A 22258-nucleotide genomic window follows, 5' to 3' on the forward strand; every position below is an offset into this window, starting at 1 on the left:
TTTCCAAATAATATCACATGTTATCAAACCTCAGATTTTCTTAATTTTTTTTGACTGTACTCCTTGGCATGTGGAATTTCCCCAACTGCAAATGGAACCCGTGTCTCCTGCAGTGGAAGCATGGAGTCTTACCTACTGGACCACCACGCAAGTCCAGATTGTCCATTCACATCATTACTTTACACATCACTAGGAAAGAAAAAAAATTTTTTTAATAACTAAGGACTTTATTTCAAACAAGAATTAAAAATAAAAAATTGAGAGCTATCTCCCTGGTTGTGGGGAAGGGATCAGGACAAGGAATTCCCCGAGGCTAGGCCAGTACTCTCAGACTAGAGGGGCCATAATCATTCCTTTCCTCACTTGCTGGGGACCTCAGCAAGTGCAGGACCCTATGCCAAAGCCCACCTACCCAGGAGAACTCGGGCTAGGGCTCAGTCCCTTGGAGGGGACAGTCAGGCAGCAGCATGGCCAAAGGCCAGCCACAGGATCAAGTCCTAAGTACCAAGAACCTACTCTCTTCTCCTTCCTGGGACCCAGATTACATGCAGCGATGGCCTGTGGAAAGATCCTCTCGGACCCTGGTGGGGAGAAGTGAGGCCCCAGCGTCCCCCACATTTATCACTTCTGTCCTCTCGAGGGCAGTGAGTCCTGGAGTCCATCAGGTGGTAATACTGACACAGCTGGGGTGGTGGCAAGGAAGCCCCAGTCAGTCTGGACCCCACAGCTGGCTCTCCCCACCCGCCCTGGCAAGCTCTACTGTTACCACATGAGCTTTTGTATGTCTTGCCTTCCATTTCCCTTGGTGGATGGCCAGGTGGGTGGGCCTTCCTGGCTTAGGGTTTCTCCAAGGGCCTTCCCAGGGAGGGTCCCCTGAACCCCCCAACCCTATTCGCGCTGGAGCCTGAGGAGGAGGATGTCACATGATGCCATTGATGAGGCACTGGAAGCTGTCATAGAGTTTGGTGGTAATAGACCGCATGCCGCCGTCCAGCATCTGCTCCACCAGCAGCTGGAGCTGCTCCTCAGTCATGCTCACGTGGAACCTCTCCTTGAGGTTGCGGATGGTGCTGAAACCATGGAAGCAAGGAAGCTGAGAACCTTGCTGCATGATCTCTACGATCTGCACCACCTTAGCCCTGTGTTTCCGAGCTGCGATCAGCCCCTGCAGCATCAACATCTTGTAATAGTTGAACATGTTGCCATCCAGGCCGCCCATCATATCCACAAACCCTGTGGTCAGCTTAAAGGCCGATGTCTAAAAGCCCAGGTTTCAGAGTGAGCTGGATAGGATGAAGCCAAAGTCGACGTGGATGATGTGGCCTTCTGCATCCAACAGGATGTTCCCATTGTGTCTGTCCTTGACCTGTAGCAGGTAGCAGACCAAACAGTAGCCAGTCCAACTCTGCACAGAATTGTGCTGGGATCTGAGGAATGCCTCTGTGGTGTAACTGCCATGCTCCTGGAGGAAGTAATCAGGCAGGGAGAGCTGTGACTGCTTCCTCACCTGGTGTATGGATGCAGCCTTGACCCACTGGTTCAGTCATGCTGCTGTCGGCCAAAATCACAAGAATCTTATATGGCTTGATCCACAGGGCTACTCGCTCCTGTTCCCAAATGGACTGCAGTTGCTTTTAACACCTGGAAGGCCAACAGCTCCTGCCGAAGGTCATCCCCACACTTGACAATGACTGACAGGAGCCTCCAGTTGGGGAGAAGGCCATAGGGGGAGCCCTCTCTAATGCACCACACTTTCTCCTGCCAGGGCTCTTTAAGAGCAACTGCAGAACGGTCTTCTGGGTCTCGTTTGAAGGCTGTGGGGGTGTGAGCCAGCTGCTCCCAAAGGCGCCGTCGGATTTTACCTGCTGCAATGAACACAGACTCCTTGCTTTCCTGGCTGGTGATGCTGTCCACGGAGAACTGGGAGATGTCACAGCTGTTGGTGTGCACTTCAGGGAGCTCCACCTGAAGCTCACCTGTGTCATCCACCGGCCAGGCCTCGTCATCGTTGTCATAGTTGGGCACAGTGCTGAAGCTGCCTGCCCGCTGCTCGTGGGTGATGCCTCATTTGGGCAGGTTCTCTACAGATTGGGTGCTTCGAATTCGGTTCTCGGGGATCTGGGCGGGGACCCTAGATCTGTGGTGTCGAAGTTTTCACATTCGAGGACCTCCACATAGATCAGGTGGGGAGCCTTGTCCTTAGAGTTGAGGACGACAGGCTGGGTGTGGGACACGCAGACCATGTGGTGGTCAAAGCCAGCAGTGGGCAGCCAGACTTGGGCGGGGAGCTTGTGGTTGAGCAGGGAGAGCTCTGAGATCCTCTGCTGTGTCTTCTGCTCCTTGGTGGGGAGCGTGGCCCTCCACTTGCCAATCACCATCAGGGACTTGATGAATTCTCGCTCAGGAGCCAGTCTGATGGGGGAACTGAATGAATTATCAATACTCTCGATGCTGGAGGAGAGCTCCTCATCCTCATTCTCCACTTTAGGGTGGCTGGCTGTTCGTTTCAGGTTGCTGCTGAGATTTATGCTGGTGGTGGCATCTGACTTAGAGCGCTGGTGGGTCCTTTTAGAGGGAGACAGCCCTGTGTCAGAGACTGGGCTCAAGGAGGGCCACTCCCTCTTTTGTTGAGCGGGCTTCAGCTCATCTGAGAGGATCAGCTTCCATAGCTTGGTCCCATGGGAGCCCCCAGCAACAGCAACTGTCAATAAACTATGATGCAGAGCTTTAAAGAGATTCCCTCTGGACCTGTGAATTATTCACACTAGCAAATCACATTTAAATTTCTGTTCAGAGGGATTTGGTGATTCCGTCTAGCTTCAGCTGCATTTCTGGGCCTGTGATAGGCAAAACTTCACATGTACCATAGTTTCTTCCACTAGTGATTACCATTCTTATATCCCCTAATGGAATAAATGCTACTTTCCAAGAAAGTCTGAAGTTGCTGTCATTTCTCCAGTAATTAACATCTGCTTCACTAACAACAAATACACACACCACACCTGTTTGTATTTCATCTTTGTATGCAGTGACTTATTTTTAAAATTATAGTGTGCTTTTTAAAGCATTGGTTTAAAAAATTATTTTTAAATGGCAAACTCAACATTTGATATCATTCAAAAATGATATCACTCAACTGAAGAGACAGTATGAACAGCTGTGACCAAGTCCGTGCAGACACTGACACTGCGTGTTGTGGGTGCTGCCCTCTGCATAGCTTCTGTAAGTTGTGATTAATTATAGACACATCCTGATTCAGAGCTGTGAAAATGTGCGGGTGAAGAAGCCCTTGGAATCTATGTAATATAGTAATAAGCAATTCACACTGGAAATGTCTTCATGCTAGATTATAGGATAACATAATGAGCTAAAGCAATGGTTCTCAAAGTGTGGTCCCAGGACCAGAAACTTCAGCATCGCCTGAGAATGTGCTATAATATAAATTCTCAGGCCCCACCCTAGACAGACTGAATCAGAAATTCTAGGGCTTGGGCCAAGCAGTCTGTTTTAACAAGCCCTTCAGGGGATTCTGAAGTCGCTCAAGCGTGACAGCCACTCGGTAAAAGTGAATGGGGTGTCAAGGGCAGGGAGAGAGGCTTCCTTCCACATTTACAGAAAAACATTTATTAGTATAAACATACACACATGCGTACACCTGTCCCTCTTGAAACTTGGTTTACCCCATATGAGAATTTCTATGCATAATCCTTCAGGTCACTACATCCAAATATATATATTTGATATATGCAAGGCCTACATTCTACAATGACCGAAGAACCCCAGATGTTGGTCTGTTGTTCATCATCATCCTTGACCACCTCTCCTTTTGTTCTCTTTGTTCCTAGATTTGTTTCCTATTTACCTCTTTCTCTGACGCTCATTTTTCTTAAACTTTTCAGCCTATTTTAATAAAAATAAAAGTAGCTGATCATGTAAAAGTTGAATCCCAAAATTATCTTTAATAGGGAAATACAGAAACATGAATGAATACCAGGAAAACTTTACTGCTCAAGGATCTGGATCCCAGGAAGGTATACATAATTTAATTTCTGTCCACTGTCATTATAATATGTAAAAAGAAATATCTGCTGCAGGATAATTTAAAAATAATTGCTAAAATGTGTAATATTTGGATGTATCATTTTATTTTCTACTTCAAAAAGCATAGTCTCAGAAATCACATTCAACTTACTGGCTTTAGTGTTAGCTGGAGTGCAATGTATTCTTCCTTTGAGGTCACATAGATTTTTCTCCTTTTAAATTGTTAATTCACAGCCAGTAGAAACATGCAAAGAAATGAGATATTCCTTTGTTAAATAGGCACTGCAATATCCTTATTGCTTTAAAACTGTAAGGTTTGTTCTCTCAAGAGAAACCTATTTCAGAAATAATTATCTTTGTATTGGAATCAAACAAACAATCCTTTGTGAAACTGAAATCTCATTGGAGGCTCAAGCTCATAACACCAAATAATAAAAATATTTGCATTCTCTGATTCTTGATGAGTGAATACACAGTCTTCCCTAAAAACATGTATATTATACAGAGCTTATTTTGCCTTCTGAATTTCTTTTTAGTTTAGAGTTAAATGTATTTTAAATTAAAAAAAAGCATCGGGGGAAAATTGGGTAGTTCGATTTTTTAAATATAATTTTATAAGCTTGTTTGCATGAGTTTCACTTGTTTTGTTAATTTAGTAGAAAATGCTCCTCAGAATTTTAAAGAAACAGCATGATCAATTCAAAATTTATATCTCCAACTCCAGTGAAATAACCTACTTTTCCATAATTTTTTTTGGCTCTGTGGGCTGAGGACGCAGCATCTACTGACAGTCTCTGCATTGTTTGTTAAGTTTCCACCAAGGTCCACGGCGAGTGAGTGGAGTCAGTCCAGTACTCCAGCAGGCTTAGGATACAAGGAAGAGTTTGTGAGGGCTCCCACTCTCACTGTAATAAAACCTGTGGCAGATTAACATACTGCTCAGCTCTTGATACCTTTATTATACAGAGTTTGCAGACTGGCTGAATTGACTACTGCTGAGAAACATGCTTCTAGGTAAGTAACAAGACTTACAAATGGTGTTTTTGTTTGAAAGTGATAGGCAATACATATGGAAGTATACTTGGTTTTAGCTGTAATTTTCCAGATTGGTACAGATTTCATACAGTGCTGAGCAATGCCATGATTAGTATTATCTGTCATCCTAGGATTGGGGATGATGAGGTTTGGCAATTTAGAATAGTGTTGTAAATGTGTGTCTAAGTTAAGGAGGCACTCACGACTCACGTAACTGTATGTTTTTCCTTCTATTAAGATAAGCACAACATTTGGGGGTTTAATCAGTAGTTATTATAGACAACAGAATCTTCATGAACTAAGTGCTAACATGACTTCTGGCTTAAAAATATACTGGACTTCCATATGTTGTTAAAATGCTATGATGAGTCTTCTAGAAAGGGATGATTCTACATGATTATTTTATTAATGTTTAAAATATATAGAAAATGCCTAGATTCTCAGCTATAAAATTAGTTTTAAGTAATAGAACATTGAAAAGGTAAAGTTTGCATGCTGCATCTGTTTAGTAATGTTCATAATTATATCTTATACAGTATATTTTAAAATATAGCATTTGCATGCATTAGTCTTAAGGGAAATCTAGTAAAATCTTTCAAAGATCTGATATAGGAAGCTTTCTTAGAGGAGCATAATTAAGTTAGTAAGAATTTCTAAACTCTAAATTAGTAAGAATTTCATTGGTGGCTACATAAACATTTAAAAAATGTTTTATTGATAAAATACTTTATTGTCAAGTTAATATTGTGAAATACTGGCTGAATTTTGTGGCTTGGATTATTTCTTTGGAAAACAAGCATTTTCCTAATAGAATATGTCAGTAAGTGTACAATGAGTAGAGGAATTTTCCAGTTAATAAAGGCTAAACAAACATCTGAAATCTCCAGGAAATTAAGTGAAAACATCTTTTATTGCAGTGGTTATACTTTGACCAGTTGCACACATTACTTCACATGTGAGAACAATTTCAGCCTTTATTTTGGAGCTACTCATACTATCACTATATAGGGATGTTTGATTATCCATTTGGTACATAGTAAGCATAATCATGTTAGTAGTTTAAAAGATAAATTATATTTCTCCTTTGTTGTTCATTTGTTTAAAATATTTAATTAGGTCAGTCTGCATGGAGAAGCTTATAATTGATGATGTATATTTAGGTCAATTTTTGCTATAATTTCAAGCCTATTTATTATTCTACTTGGTAACATTGTACTGTTATGAAAAATTACTGGTCTAGGAATTAGGAGACCTAAGTTTGAGTTCTGGCTCATTAACATGGCTCCTGACCACTGTGTATCCTCCTTCATAAAATGATTTCTTAGAGCCTGACTGTTTTTTTGCAATTCCACTTCTGCCTTTCTAGTTTTCATTATCCTGTCTTGTCAGAGACTCTAATACAAAATGTAAAGTATGCTGGAAATTTTAAACAAGGACCATCCTTTCACATGGCCAGTCCTTTCAAATCATAAGGTCCCATGCCATGAATAGGGAATGGGTGATACAGACAATTTAGGACAATAGTCCCAGCCTCTGGGAAGTGTACCTGTGCTCCTGTGAAATAGCCGCCGTTTTGTTTGTCATTTACAAGGGTAAACATATACACAAGTATATGTTTTACAACCCTCAAAGTCAGAAAATTCTAACCAATACCTGTCTTAAAGACATTTATTTTTTTAAAAATGATACTTCATTTGAAATCATCTGCACGAGTAGCTTCTCACATGCAAAATCTCAAAACATACTATACAGCATATTTATTACCTCTTCACTTGCCCAAGATTCCTCCATTTGATTGGATATTAAGTTTGCAGACATGAATCTTTCTGTCATTTCACTGAGATAATTTCACTGTGACTAAAGTAGCAAAACATGAGCTTCAGATGGCAGAAGTTTGACTTCTTCCCTCACTTGGTAAATGGTTCAAGGAAAATCATCCATCCTTTCTGAACTCATTTCCTCTGAAAATGACAATACAAATGTTTATCTCATAGGATTGCTGGAGGAATTAAATCAGTAGTGTTTATAAAGGATTGAGTATAGCATTTTAGCATTGAAGTTGGCAACCAATAGATGGTAGATAATTATTATTGTTGTCTTATTAAACTATCAACCATTGATTTCTATTTAGATTCACCATACTGTCTAGGGTTGCTGAAACTATATAGGTTTTATATAGTTATTTACTGCAGTGCTCCAACAAGACGAGTGAATTATTTTCCTGTGTGAATGTAGAGTCAACCAGACCTCACTCTAAATTATAGTTGTGAGCTATAATTACTTCAATGGTTAAGACCATTTTGGCCTCTGGGAGTGAAAAGTTATATTTGACAGTGCATCTGAAAGAAGTATTTGTGAATTCATCTCTGTCTGCTATTCATACCTGGGTTAAAATGAGCCATGGTGTCAAGAGGTTTCCTTGGAACGTTACACAAACTTTTTTGTTCCTGGCCACGTAGCAGTTGGGAAATATGCAAACAGGCCTGAATGGGACCAAAGAGAAAATTCTTGTCAGGCAGGAAACCTAATGTTTACACATTAATCAATAAGGTGACAGTCACTAAGGTGGCTATGACTAAGATTTCTTGTTCATCATGAATGGAAGCTCGCATCTCTTCTTACAGTCCTTATTTCACATCAACATGTTCAACAGGACTGCACTGAAGCTCAGTGGTGACACAGGCATTCTGGCACCAGAGGCTCTCTATCTCCCCTCCTCTCCCCGACTCCACACCCCTGCCCCCCTGCTCCAGTAAGGGAGGACCCTTACATTCACCTATCAGACTGGCTTTCTGCTTTTCTTTTCTTTTTTTCAGTTTTTTTTTAGTTGAAGGCTAATTACTTTATAATATGGTGTTGGTTTTCACCATGCATTGACATGAATCAGCCACGGGTGTACAGGTGTCCCCCAATACTGAACACCCCACCCACAACCCTCCCTACCCCATCCCTCTGGGTTGTCCCAGAGCCATCAGCTTTGAGTGCCCTGCTTCATGCATCGAACCTGCACGGGTCATCCATTTTACATACAGTAATATACATGTTTCAATGCTATTCTCTCATATCGTCCCACCCTTGCCTTTTCCCACATAGTCCAAAAGTCTGTTATTTACATCTGTGTCTCTTTTGTTGTCTTGCATGTAAGGTCATCATTACCGTCTTTCTAAACTCCATATATATGTGTTGATATACTGCATTGGTGTTTCTCTTTCTGGCTTACTCCACTCTATATAATAGGCTTCAGTTTCATCTACCTCATTAGAACTGACTCAAATGTGTTCTTTTTAATAGTTGAGTAATATTCCATTGTGTGTATTTACCACAACTTCCTTATCCATTCATCTGCTGGTGGACATCTAGGTTGCTTCCATGTCCTGGCTATTGTAAACCGTGCTGCAGCGAACATGGGGGTACACGTGTCTCTTTCAATTCCGGTTTCCTCAGTGTGTATGCCCAGAAGTGGGATTACTGGGTTGTATGGCAGTCTATTTCAGGTTTTTTTTTTTTCAAAAAGTAATCATTTAATAGCATAAAGTGCTTTTTAAATCTCAAAATTCATTGTCTTTGTTGTTGCATAAGAAATAGGTGTCCCTCAATTACATGGTCATAAAATAAACTGGATATCATTAGATCCCTTGTTTATTTTTTTTTTCTTTTTAAAAAATTTTTATTTTGAACAGATGCTAAGTTCACTTTATTCAAAATTCATAATGTACAAAAAGTTATTCTAAGACAAGACTTGTTCACTTCCCATTCCCGGCCACCAACTTCCCCTCCATAGAAGCAACTGTTATGATCTGTTTCTTCAGAAGCATTTTGTACATGAACATTAGCTTTTGCTTTGAAAGCCTTGGATTCCACCCCCATGCCCACAGAGAATTCAGCCCCCTTCTTTTCAGGATTTATCTCCAGGGAATCATTCCTTCATCTAACATTTTTCAAAAAATTTCTGCCCTCAGTCAATGGGACTGTTGAAGACAACAACAGTTGTTCACGATCTCCTGTTCCAAGTCCCCATGCTGTCCTGGGAATGTGCATGGGGATACCTGAAAAAGGAACTCCAGGACACACACCCCACACCCCCACTGCCCACTTCTCACTCGCTATCCTTGGCTAGACTCCTGTCTAGACTCTTAGTCATCCATCCAGTCTCCAACCCCGTCAACTTCTTTTTTTTTTTTCTTACCCTCCTTCCTCCTCCCTCCCCATACCATCCCTCTGGGTCGTCCCAGTGCACCAGCCCCAAGCATCCAGCATCATGCATTGAACCTGGACTGGCATCTCGTTTCATACATGACATTTCACATGTTTCAATGCCATTCTCCCAAATCTTCCCACCCTCTCCCTCTCCCACAGAGTCCATAAGCCTGTTCTATACATCAGTGTCTCTTTTGCTGTCTCGTATACAGGGTTATCGTTACCATCTTTCTAAATTCCATATATATGCGTTAGTATACTGTATTGGTATTTGTCCTTCTGACTTACTTCACTCTGTATAATAGGCTCCAGTTTCATCCACCTCATTAGAACTGATTCAAATGTATTCTTTTGAATGGCTGAATAATACTCCATTGTGTATATGTACCACTGCTTTCTTATCCATTCATCTGCTGATGGACATCTAGGTTGTTTCCATGTCCTGGCTATTATAAACAGTGCTGCGATGAACATTGGGGTACACGTGTCTCTTTCCCTTCTGGTTTCCTCAGTGTGTATGCCCAGCAGTGGGATTGCTGGATCATAAGGCAGTTCAATTTCCAGTTTTTTAAGGAATCTCCACACTGTTCTCCATAGTGGCTGTACTAGTTTGCATTCCCACCAACAGTGTAAGAGGGTTCCCTTTTCTCCACACCCTCTCCAGCATTTATTATTTGTAGACTTTTGGATCGCAGCCATTCTGACTGGTGTGAAATGGTATCTCATAGTGGTTTTGATTTGCATTTCTCTGATAATGAGTGATGTTGAGCATCTTTTCATGTGTTTGTTAGCCATCTGTATGTCTTCTTTGGAGAAATGTCTATTTAGATCTTTGGCCCATTTTTTGATTGGGTCATTTATTTTTCTAGAGTTGAGCTGTAGGAGTTGCTTGTATATTTTTGAGATTAGTTGTTTGTCGGTTGCTTCATTTGCTATTATTTTCTCCCATTCTGAAGGCTGTCTTTTCACCTTGCTAATAGTTTCCTTTGATGTGCAGAAGCTTTTAAGTTTAATTAGGTCCCATTTGTTTATTTTTGCTTTTATTTCCAATATTCTGGGAGGTGGGTCATAGAGGATCCTGCTGTGATGTATGTCAGAGAGTGTTTTGCCTATGTTCTCCTCTAGGAGTTTTATAGTTTCTGGTCTTACGTTGAGATCTTTAATCCATTTTGAGTTTATTTTTGTATATGGTGTTAGAAAGTGTTCTAGTTTCATTCTTTTACAAGTGGTTGACCAGATTTCCCAGCACCACTTGTTAAAGAGATTGTCTTTAATCCATTGTATAGTCTTGCCTCCTTTGTCAAAGATAAGGTGTCCATATATGCGTGGATTTATCTCTGGGCTTTCTATTTTGTTCCATTGATCTATATTTCTGTCTTTGTGCCAGTACCATACTGTCTTGATAACTGTGGCTTTGTAGTACAGCCTGAAGTCAGGTAGGTTGATTCCTCCAGTTCCATTTTTCTTTCTCAAGATCGCTTTGGCTATTCGAGGTTTTTTGTATTTCCATACAAATTGTGAAATTATTTGTTCTAGCTCTGTGAAGAATACTGTTGGTAGCTTGATAGGGATTGCATTGAATCTATAAATTGCTTTGGGTAGTATACTCATTTTCACTATATTGATTCTTCCAATCCATGAACATGGTATATTTCTCCATCTATTCTTAGAAAAGTACAACTTTCCAAAACTCGACCAGGAAGAAATAGAAAACCTTAACAGACCCATCACAAGCACGGAAATTGAAACTGTAATCAAAAATCTTCCAGCAAACAAAAGCCCAGGTCCAGACGGCTTCACAGCTGAATTCTACCAAAAATTTAGAGAAGAGCTAACACCTATCCTGCTCAAACTCTTCCAGAAAATTGCAGAGGAAGGTAAACTTCCAAACTCATCCTATGAGGCCACCATCACCCTAATACCAAAACCTGACAAAGATCCCACAAAAAAAGAAAACTACAGGCCAGTATCACTGATGAACATAGATGCAAAAATCCTAAACAAAATTCTAGCAATCAGAATCCAACAACACATTAAAAAGATCATACACCATGACCAAGTGGGCTTTATCCCAGGGATGCAAGGATTCTTCAATATCCGCAAAGCAATCAATGTAATACACCACATTAACAAATTGAAAAATAAAAACCATATGATTATCTCAATAGATGCAGAGAAAGCCTTTGACAAAATTCAACAACCATTTATGATAAAAACTCTCCAGAAAGCAGGAATAGAAGGAACATACCTCAACATAATAAAAGCTATATATGACAAACCCACAGCAAACATTATCCTCAATGGTGAAAAATTGAAAGCATTTCCTCTAAAGTCAGGAACAAGACAAGGGTGCCCACTTTCACCATTACTATTCAACATAGTTTTGGAAGTTTTGGCCACAGCAATCAGAGCAGAAAAAGAAATAAAAGGAATCCAAATTGGAAAAGAAGAAGTAAAACTCTCTCTGTTTGCAGATGACATGATCCTCTACATAGAAAACCCTAAAGACTCCACCAGAAAATTACTAGAACTAATCAATGATTATAGTAAAGTTGCAGGATATAAAATCAACACACAGAAATCCCTTGCATTCCTATACACTAATAATGAGAAAACAGAAAGAGAAATTAAGGAAACAATTCCATTCACCATTGCAATGAAAAGAATAAAATACTTAGGAATATATCTACCTAAAGAAACTAAAGACCTATATATAGAAAACTATAAAACACTGGTGAAAGAAATCAAAGAGGACACTAATAGATGGAGAAATATTTCAGGTTTTTTAAGGAATCTCCACACTGTTCTCCATAGTGGCTGTACTAGTTTGCATTCCCACCAGCAGTGTAGGAGGGTTCCCTTTTCTTCACACCCTCTCCAGCATTTATTGTTTGTAGACTTTTTGATGGTGGCCATTCTGACCTGCGTGAGATGGTACCTCATTGTGGTTTTGATTTGCATTTCTTTGCTAATGAACAATGTTGAGCATCTTTTCATGTTTGTTGGCCATCTGTATGTCTTCTTTGGAGAAATGTCTGTTTAGTTCTTCAGCCCATTTCTTTGATTGGGTCATTTATTTTTCTTGTATTGAGCTGCTGCTTGTGTATTTTGGAGATTAATTCTTTGTCAGTTGTTTCATTTGCTATTATTTTCTCCCATTCTGAAGGCTGCCTTTACACCTTGCTTTATACCTTCCTGCATTGTGCAAAAGGTTTTAAGTTTAATTAGGTCCCGTTTGTATATTTTTGTGTTTAGTTCAACATTATTCTGGGAGGTGGGTCATAGAGAATCTTGCTGTTATTTATATCAGAGAGTGTTTTGCCTATGTTTTCCTCTAAGTTTTATAGTTTCTGGTCTTAACATTTAGACCTTTAATCCATTTTGAGTTTGTTTTTGTGTATGGTATTAGAAAGTTTTCTAGTTTCATTCTTTTCCAGATGGTTGACCAGTTTTCCCAACAACACTTGTTAAAGGGATTGTCTTTTCTCCATTGTATATTTTGGCTTTCTGTTCTTCTACTCACATTAAGGTATAAATGGCTCAACATAGTCTATGAGTTTGCATTTTAACTCACTGAAAAACTTCAAGCTAAAAATTTAAAATCCTAACCCCATGCAATGCTAAGTAATAACTAGTGGGTTGAAAGGTTTGGGATAAACAGATATAACCTCTAGATTAGCCATTCTCACTGCTCGCCAAGGGGCAAAAATTCATTCTCAGAAGCAAAAAAGTAAAAAAAAAAAAATTGTACTACTTTTATGAAGTATTAATATAGTACATAAACAGACATGCAGTATATCTGTGGCATTAAAATTTCATGGAGCACCCCATTAAAGATAACATTGTAAAGAAAACTCATTAAACAAGGGCAAAATGAAAAAAAAAAAAAGTCTTGAGAAACAGTGCTCTAGGTGAAGATCTCAAAGGACTCCATAAGCCTGTAGAGTGTGAATTTTACTGTATTGTTTTTTTTCTTTTTTCTTTTTTTTTAGTATAGTGTAACTTATGTCTGGCTTAGTTCAGTTTAGTTGCTCAGTCGTATTCCACTCTTTGCAACCCCATGGACTACAGCACTCCAGGCTTCCCTGTCCAACACCAACTCTCAGAGCTTGCTCAAACTCATGCCCATGGAGTCGGTGATGCCATCCAGTCATCTCATCCTCTGTCGTCCCCTTCTCTTCCCGCCTTCAATCTTGTCCAGCATCAGAGTCTTTTCTAATGACTCAGCTTTTTGTGTCAAGTGGTCAAAGTATTGGAGCTTCAGCTTCAGCCTCAGGCCTTCCAATGAATATTCAGGATTGATTTTCTTTAGGATTAACTGGTTGGATCTCCTTGCAGTTCAAGGGACTCTCAAGAGTCTTTTCCAACACCACAGTTCAAAAGCATCAATTCTTCAATGACCAGCTTCTTTATGGTCCAGCTCTCACACCCGTACATGACTAGTAGAAAAATCATAGCTTTGACTATACAGACCTTTGTCGGCAAAGTCTGGCTTAGTACTTATATTTGAAACTAGTATTTATGTTCTAGTAAGTCAAATATGAGAGTTCCAGAAAAACATCTATTTCTGCTTTATTGAGTATGCCAAAGCCTTTGACTGTGTGGATCACAATAAACTGTGGAAAATTCTGAAAGAGATGGAAATACAAGACCACCTGACCTGCCTCTTGAGAAATTTGTATGCAGGTCAGGAAGCAACAGTTAGAACTGGACATGGAACAACAGACTGGTTCCAAATAGGAAAAGGAGTATGTCAAGGCTGTATATTGTCACCCTGCTTATTTAACTTATATGCAGAGTACATCATGAGAAACGCTGGACTGGAAGAAGCACAAGCTGGAATCAAGATTGCCGGGAGAAATCTCAATAACCTCAGATATGCAGATGACACCACCCTTATGGCAGAGAGTGAAGAGGAGCTAAAGAGCCTCTTGATGAAGGTGAAAGAGGAGAGTAAAAAAGTTGGCTTAAAACTCAACATTCAGAAGACGAACATCATGGCATCTGGTCCCATCACTTCATTGGAAATAGATGGGGAAACAGTGGAAACAATGTCAGACTTTATTTTTCTGGGCTCCAAAATCACTGCAGTGGTGACTGCAGCCATGAAATGAAAAGACGCTTACTCCTTGGAAGGAAAGTTATGACCAACCTAGATAGTAGATTCAAAAGCAGAGACATTACTTTGCCAACAAAGGTCCATCTAGTCAAGGCTATGGTTTTTCCAGTGGTCATGTATGGATGTGAGAGTTGGACTGTGAAGAAGGCTGAGTGCTGAAGAATTGATGCTTTTGAATGGTGGTGTTGGAGAAGACTCTTGAGAGTCCCTTGGACTGCAAGGAGATCCAACCAGTCCATTCTGAAGGAGATCAGCCCTGGGATTTCTTTGGAAGGAATGCTACTAAAGCTGAAACTCCAGTACTTTGGCCACTTCATGCGAAGAGTTGACTCCTTGGAAAAGACTCTGATGCTGGGAGGGATTGGGGGCAGGAGAAGAAGGGGACGACAGAGGATGAGATGGCTAGATGGCATCACTGACTCGCTGGACGTGAGTCTGAGTGAACTCCGGAGGTTGGTGATGGACAGGGAGGCCTGGCGTGCTGTGATTCATGGGGTCGCAAAAGTCGGACACGACTGAGCGACTGAACTGAACTGAAGTCAAATATGGTTATTTGTTGTAGCTTTTATTCTTTTTAATTATGAAAAAAAATGAAGAGGAAAAGAAAAGAACAAGGTCTTCCTCTGTAATCTGCTTGAAATTTAGCTGAACCAGATCCATTATATTTCTCTGTTAAAACTGTCTTTGTTTCTTCTTACTCATGTTCATTTCTCTGTTTCTTTCCATGGAAATATTTCAAAATAACTTGGAGAATCATCATCAATTATTTTCCATCCCTTCAGGAAGGTTAAAGTGGCCTTGGCCAATGTGAGGAAGTCACACAGGCCAGTCTGGATTTGTTCACTAGCAGGGATATTGTTGAAATTAGATAATGCTTGCCTTGCTGATCACATGCTGTGTTTTGAGCCTTTTGGGGTACTTTAATGGGGTAGGTGGAAATAGGGACAATTTGCTTTGATAATTGACTTGTGCCTAATATATTTGATCTAAGTCTCATGCAAAGGAAGATGGACTATAGTGTATCAATCAAGAAATTCTGATTGAACACTGAAAGTGTAATCAGTTGGTATTTTCAAAAAGAATTGAGCAAGGGACCTGTTTGAACAGGAGTGGTAAAGGTTTAAGGAGTCAACAGTAGATGTCAGCGTTCCTGCTGACCAGCTGTAAGTGTCTGCATTCTTGAAGAGGAAGGGGAGGTAATGGAGGTATCTAAATTTGGTGGGCCAAGTTGGAGACAGAAAGGGAGACTGCTCAGTGAGAGTGGTTAGCATAGAAGGAAGCTGCTGCTAGAAAGCACGCAAGGAAGAAATACTCCAGTGTCTCCAATGTCTGACTCTCATTTTCCCACACAGAATGGGCAACAAATAGAGAAAAGATCTGCAAGCACAGAACAAGCGGTACACATGGTCTTCTGAACTCATTTCAGAACATCTTCCCCACCCAGTATTTAGTTTAAACAGCAATTTATGGGAATTTTCCTTTACTGTATCATATTCCTCTGTGCTTTCTTTAATGTTCTAGACATTGATTGGCTTTTAAATTTTTATGTTAACTTGGGATCCTTAATGCACATGTAAATTATTGTGCTGTGCAGCAGTGGTGCACAGGGCTAGGGAGGGACTGAGATCTGTTTGCCCCTAAAAAGAAATAATGCCAACTTGTCATGCTTTTGCATTCCTAATCATGCTTTTTTATGGCCTACTGGTATTCTATAGTATCAGGAGGCATGTATCACAGCAGTGCACATTCATAGCAGCTCCAGATCCTTGTTCTGAATTCTATTATTTTCATTCTTCTGTGCATTTAGGAAAGAGATAACCATTACTGTAGCCATTCACCCAATACATTTTTATTGAGCATTTATTATGCTCCTTAAAGGCCCTGAGAATATCAGGATAAGCAAAGGAAAAAAGGTTCCTGCCCTTAAGGAGTGTATGCCTCGGTTATTTTTCTAAACTAACTATTTGAGACCTTAGGAATTCTCTTAAGAATTGTTAATCTTCTGATGCTTTTGGAGGTGGTAATGGGAGACAGTTTCTGGTGCTTTGCTGAACTCTGAACTGTTGAGTTTACCAAGTAAATAAGTGAGGTGTTTATGGTACACTATTTAGTGGTGGTGTTCATACATTTAAAGAATAAATCTGCGTATCTACTATATGCTAGTATATGTAGCAATTGAGAAATTAAGAAAATATCTCAGTGTTCAGAGTACTGCTCATCTAGTGGGAAGCAAATATGCAAATACCTGCAAATGGCACCGTGTCAAGGGCTGTGGGCCTAGCAAACAATTCCACTGTTTTGGATGAGAGTGTCTATGAGAGTTGCCATAATAACCATAACGTCTAGTTTCCTGGCTGCTCAGGCAAGTCCTTTAAAGCCTCTCTGTTAGTAACTTGTGTTTTTATTTATAGAAGTCCCATAGCACTGACTTGTAAAAGCAGCATTTCCCAGAATCCATGGGCACAAACTGTTCAACTCTTTGAAACACACATGAAACAGGTCCAGGCACAGTGTTAACACTGTTTTAGGATAAACCACGTGACTCTGAATTAGGAGGCTCGGTAGAAAGTACAGTTTTAGAGATCACTGAACATGTATTTTATATGAATAGCTTATACCTGTACTCTGGAAAAATACTCATTGAAATTGAAAAATGAAACCACATAATTTTTTTTAAATGCCCTAATAATGGTTGGCTTTATTTTTCTATTTTACCAGTTTAACCTTGGACTCTCTAGCAATATTGGTCATAGCCTTTGTCATGTTTCCAAATCTATACCTTAAAATGCTCGGTCTAAGCCAAGGTTAGCTAATCCTCTAACATGCTGAAAAATAGAAGCTCAGAATTCTAGTTTTAATCTAAGACTGAAACTTTTTCCTGGCAGTACAGTTTTGGCATGCCCAATGAGGCTCTTCCTTCTTTTCTAAATGATTGAAAGAAACACTCCTATGAAACGTTTTTTGTTGTTTCCTCTCTTTTCCCACATTTTTTTAAAATGTCCCCGATAAAGAGAAGAGAAACCAGTGTTAGCCACTTCCCACGAGGAGGACAGTCTTCAGGTTCCCCACAGTATTCACAGGGTGGGTTCATGTCTCAGTTCCTCCTCTAACAGCAGCCTGTGTGGGACCCTGCTGATGCTTTCTCACTTAAAGACCTCGGTGGCCCCTACAGAGCAGCATTCACATCTTCCTTTATTAGCCTATAGATTTAAAGATCATGGTTTATGTGGACTGTATAATATAGTGTGTCCATGAGTTTAGGAAAGAGTATAAACTTAATTTTATAGTATACATTAGCTACCTTTAAAAATATTACACTCTGTGCACTTCTCTTCAGCCACATTTAAGGCAATGTACCTATAATGGAAAGCAATATGCCCAATTATTCATCTAAAAAAGTAAAGTACAAATATTTTATTTTCTCTATGTTTATAAACTTTTTTGGACTTTTGTTAGTGTGTTTGTTGAGTAGCTTTTTTATTTTTTAAAGATTAACCATTGCATTGCTTTACATTTATTAACAGATGGAGGTCCTTCACCAAAAAACACATTAATGAACATAGTGTTTCAAAATATAACTTACATAATATTTTTTTAAAAGTTGATACTTAAAAATATTAAATCATTATGTTGTATACTGAAAACTAAAATGATATATGTCAATTATATTGCAATAAAATTAATAATAATAGTTAATAATTGTATCCTGTGTTAGTTACCTATCTTTGCAGAAAACCTATATAATTTGACCCTTTTGCCAGATTTTCCTGAAATGGTAAAAAAAAATCTTATGATAAAACATGTACTCTGAAGATACTAAAGTCAAAGTAATTTAAGCAAGTCTGTGTCTTTGTTGGATATTATGCAGCTAAATCACTGTGTGTATATTGTGTTTTCATCCTTGAGTAATGTCAGTGGCAAAGGGTAATCAGTAGGCATTGTTTCCAAATGTTTGCCATTTTGATGCTGAAGATCACTGTTATGCTGCTATTTTGCTTTAATCAATTCTTGTTTCTAGGTATGACTTTATCAGTTGTCCAGTGGATTTAATGCCTCTTAACTCTCTAGTAAGACAGGGAAAGGTTTAACTATCAGTCAGGCAAGTCTTGTGCTGTGATGACAGATTAAGTCAAAGAAAATTCGTAATGTTATATAGATAACCACAGAGTTTTTTGTGTCTTGATTTCTCACCTCTCTACTTTATTGATTTGTTTTTCTTCTACTTCTGATAAAGGCAGTGAAATAGCTATCGTGTGTGGAATAAATGTGAGTTACTGATAGAGCCAAAAGACTGAAAGAAGCACAATGTCACTCTCAAAATGACAGCTTGTTACAGGATTCCTCTTTCAACAACAAAACCCCAAAGCCTTTGCACCAAGCTCAAGCAGGAAGGATAGCATGTTATGCTTTCAGCATTTAGCAGTATCTAGTAGTTGGGCTTTCATTCGTCTTCAAGCATCCCTTATTTTAAATAATGTATGTCACCTTCTCTCATGTATGTTATTCTTTGTGAGTGCCCCTGAGTATGTTTTGCTCTTTGTCAAGCAAAACTTCTCTAAAGACAAGTGTCCTGAACTTGGAACTTTGGATTAATGGAGCAAAATATGAATCAGAATTTATCTCTTTTCTAATACTTAAAATATACTCCTTTTTTCCAAAACATATTACATACACATAATCTCTCTGAGTAAGATTTCTCTGCGGCTTCTTTAGTTTTCTGAGTCTTCATAAAGAGGAACTTTGTTACTCTAAGCGTAGTCTACATATTACAGACATAACAGTAAACGCAGACCTTCTATACCTCAAAAAATGATGAAATCATCTATTAGTGAAATGCCTATGTATTTGAGTTTCTGCCTCATGCATTTATTCAGCAATATGCTAATAATTTGGAGAAGGAAATGGCAACCCACTCCAGTTACTCTTGACTCCAGTACTCTTGTCCAAGGAGAATCCCTTGGACAGAGGAGCCTGGTGGACTACATACAGTTCATGGGGTCACAGAGTCAGACATGACCGAGTAACTGACACACACACATGCTAATAATTGTCTGCTATGGACTAGGATTTGTGCTACATACCAAGTCTCCAGTGGTGCCATTTCTTTTCTCTTAGCCTTGCAAAATGGAAAGAAAGGATACTGGTATCTGGAAATGCAAACAGGTATTATGATTAGAATTATGTTTTTAAATTTATTTGGTACTGATTTTACTTAATTAAGCTGAACACTGAGATTTTTTAAAGTAAAACATTACATGGCAAAACAAGAATATAGAAAAGTATGCAATAAAAAGTTGAAAAAAAAAATTCCCCAAACCCCTAATCCTATTCCTTCAAACAAACTTTGCTAAGGGATTTTGTGCTTTGTTTCAGAGTAAAACAAAGCAAAAAACTAAAACAAAACATGCACACACACAAACATATATACGTTTATGTATACATATATGTCTGCATGAACACAAATAGTATCATATGACACATTCTATACCTTAATACTTTTACTTAGTGTTATATCTAGTATGCCTTGTGGTTTTTCCATAGAAGAATTTATATATTTACCTCTTTCTTTCTTTAAAGACAGTTTTTAAATTTTTAAACAAAATCAAATTTACAAAAATTTACAATATAGTACCAAGAACATTTTTTTATCTGATTTCCCTAGAATATCTTACTGTTTATTTACTGTAAAATACTACTACTATATTGGCTTCTCTGGTGGCTCAGATGGTAAAGAATCCACCTGCAATGCAGGAGGTGGATTGAAACCAGGTTCAAACGCTGGTTTTGGAAGATCCCCTGGAGAAGGGAATGACTACAGACTCCAGTATTCTTGCCTAGAGAATTTCATGGACAGAGAAGCTTGGCAAGCCACATACAGTCCATAGCGTCACAAATAGTCAGGCATGACTGAGTGACTGGGAAACTCAAATAGATGTACTCCTGTGTCTACTCTTCATATACCATTCAGGTTTTGGCAGTTGTCCTAATATTGTGCTCTGTTTCAACCTTTTTCACTTAATTTAGTTGCCATGAAGATTTGGTCTCCTGTCTGAAATAGTTGGAGGGCTTCCCTGGTAGCTCAGAGGTTAAAGTGTCTGCCTGCAATGCGGGAGACCTGGGTTCAATCCCTGGGTCGGGAAGATCCCCTGGAGAAGGAAATGGCAAACCACGCCAGTATTCTTGCCTGGAGAATCCCATGGACAAAGGACCCTGGTGGGCTACAGTCCATGGGGTCGCAGAGTCGAGCACGACTGAGCGACCTTACTTTCACTCTCTGAAATAGTTGCTCAGTGTTTTTTTTTTTTTTTTTTTTTAATTTTCAAGATCTGATTCTTTTGAAGATTATTGGCCACTGTGGATTTTCTGATGCTTCCTCTTGATTAACTTCAGGTTCTAGGTCTTGTACAGGAATATCATGAAATCAATGCTGTCTTCCTCTAATCATGTCCCGTCAAGTCTCAGATAATTTTAATTTCTTGCATCAGTGATGATGTTCTTGATAAAATTGGTTCTGTCCAGGCTTTCCTACCATAAAGTACTCTTTTACCTTTTCCAACTAACAAGCCTTTTGTGGGCAGGTGCTTAAAAACCATAAAAAGTTCATTTCTTATCAGATTCTCCATGTACTCTTAGGTATCCATATAGGTCATGGTTTCCTATTTTATCTAGTGAGTTACAGCCCTTACAATCATTTATTTTGATGCTCAGATTATCCCAAATCAGGCCAGAGGTGCTCTTTCAAGCTGACTCCTGTGTCCTTTTGACTTAGGAGATTTGTCATTCTTTTAACACCTCCTTGCTCCCTGGTATAGTAAAATATTTGGGGCTCATCTTATATTCCTTACTCTATCCCTTATGTTAGTCTTTTCTCAAGAAGTTCTCTTCCTTTCCAGTGGAGATTGGTATTAGAAACCCAGATCTGGGTACTAAATGAGCACTGCCTTTGGGGATGTTTCTTCTATCAAGCCCTCTCAGTGGACAGTTCTAAGGACCATATAAATGTACACACACACATACATTTCCATTTATGTTTATATCTCCCCTTTCCTATTTGTAGCTCACGTCTCCAGTGAGAAATTGGCTCTCATCGTTCTTGCTCTATTTACATATCTGATCACTTCCTGTGTGTGTAATCCCTCTCTCGTTGCTGCGCCCACCTTTCCCTCATGCAGATGCCTTCCTCAACCCACCTGGGCTCTGACCTACCACAGGGGGCTGCCAATCATCCCACCCCTACGCTTCCTGCCCATGTGAAAGTCCTCCTCACCCCCGTCACTCCCCGTGACCTGACCTCTACCCCCAGCAGGCTGGGTTCATGCACCAGTGTAGATACCATCCTCGCCCACTCAGGCTACCACACTTGGTGCTGGGATGCTGCCATGTGGGAACCTTCATTACCCTACTGGGGCTTGACTTCCCATACTGGATAATCCCCAGCCGCAGGAGCCTTGCTCACCTGTTCTGTTCTGACACCCTGTTCTGAGTTGCAAATTTCCCCCAGTCCCACTCTGATGTAGCATCTACCTTGCCCTGCCCCATCTAATAAAGTTCAAAAAAAATTATTCAAGAAGGTGGAAGAGTAAATTTTTAAAAAATTATCTGCCAATATTTAAACTTAAATAACTATAAAGGAAGAATAAAAAATGTGAGCACTAAATATTTTAGTTAATATTATAGACTATGTCACCTCTCTTCTCCGAGGCTATGCTTGCTCCTCCCCACCACATCTGTGATTACTGATGCTCTTATCCCATATTTTGTCTCTTTAATGTAGGTAGTCCTTAACTTACAAGCTTGATACAAACATTCATATACCTGAATATCTTCTTCTGGTTTCCTCCATCCCTGGCATCTCCTCAATCACAT

At 39.5% G+C, this 22258-nt stretch overlaps 1 protein-coding gene and 1 pseudogene across 5 annotated transcripts in view; one reads left to right on the forward strand and one right to left on the reverse strand.

Moving 5' to 3' along the window:
• ZNF385B (zinc finger protein 385B) overlaps window positions 1-22258 on the forward strand; it is a 372985-nt gene that overhangs the window by 130352 nt on the left and 220375 nt on the right. The window contains exon 1 of one of the 5 annotated variants that reach the window (XM_061433995.1): window positions 4894-5055. The exons of the other annotated variants lie outside the window; for them this stretch is intronic. Within the exon in view, the coding sequence (XP_061289979.1) occupies window positions 5046-5055 (10 nt within the window). The 5' untranslated portion in view covers window positions 4894-5045. Of the gene's footprint in view, window positions 1-4893; window positions 5056-22258 lie in introns of those variants that run through there. 5 annotated transcript variants of the gene reach the window in all.
• Window positions 920-2965, reverse strand: LOC133257713 (phosphatidylinositol 4-kinase beta-like; annotated as a pseudogene).

Source organism: Bos javanicus, chromosome 2 (assembly GCF_032452875.1).
Source record: "Bos javanicus breed banteng chromosome 2, ARS-OSU_banteng_1.0, whole genome shotgun sequence".
In the NCBI taxonomy this organism is placed as follows: Eukaryota; Metazoa; Chordata; class Mammalia; order Artiodactyla; family Bovidae; genus Bos; species Bos javanicus.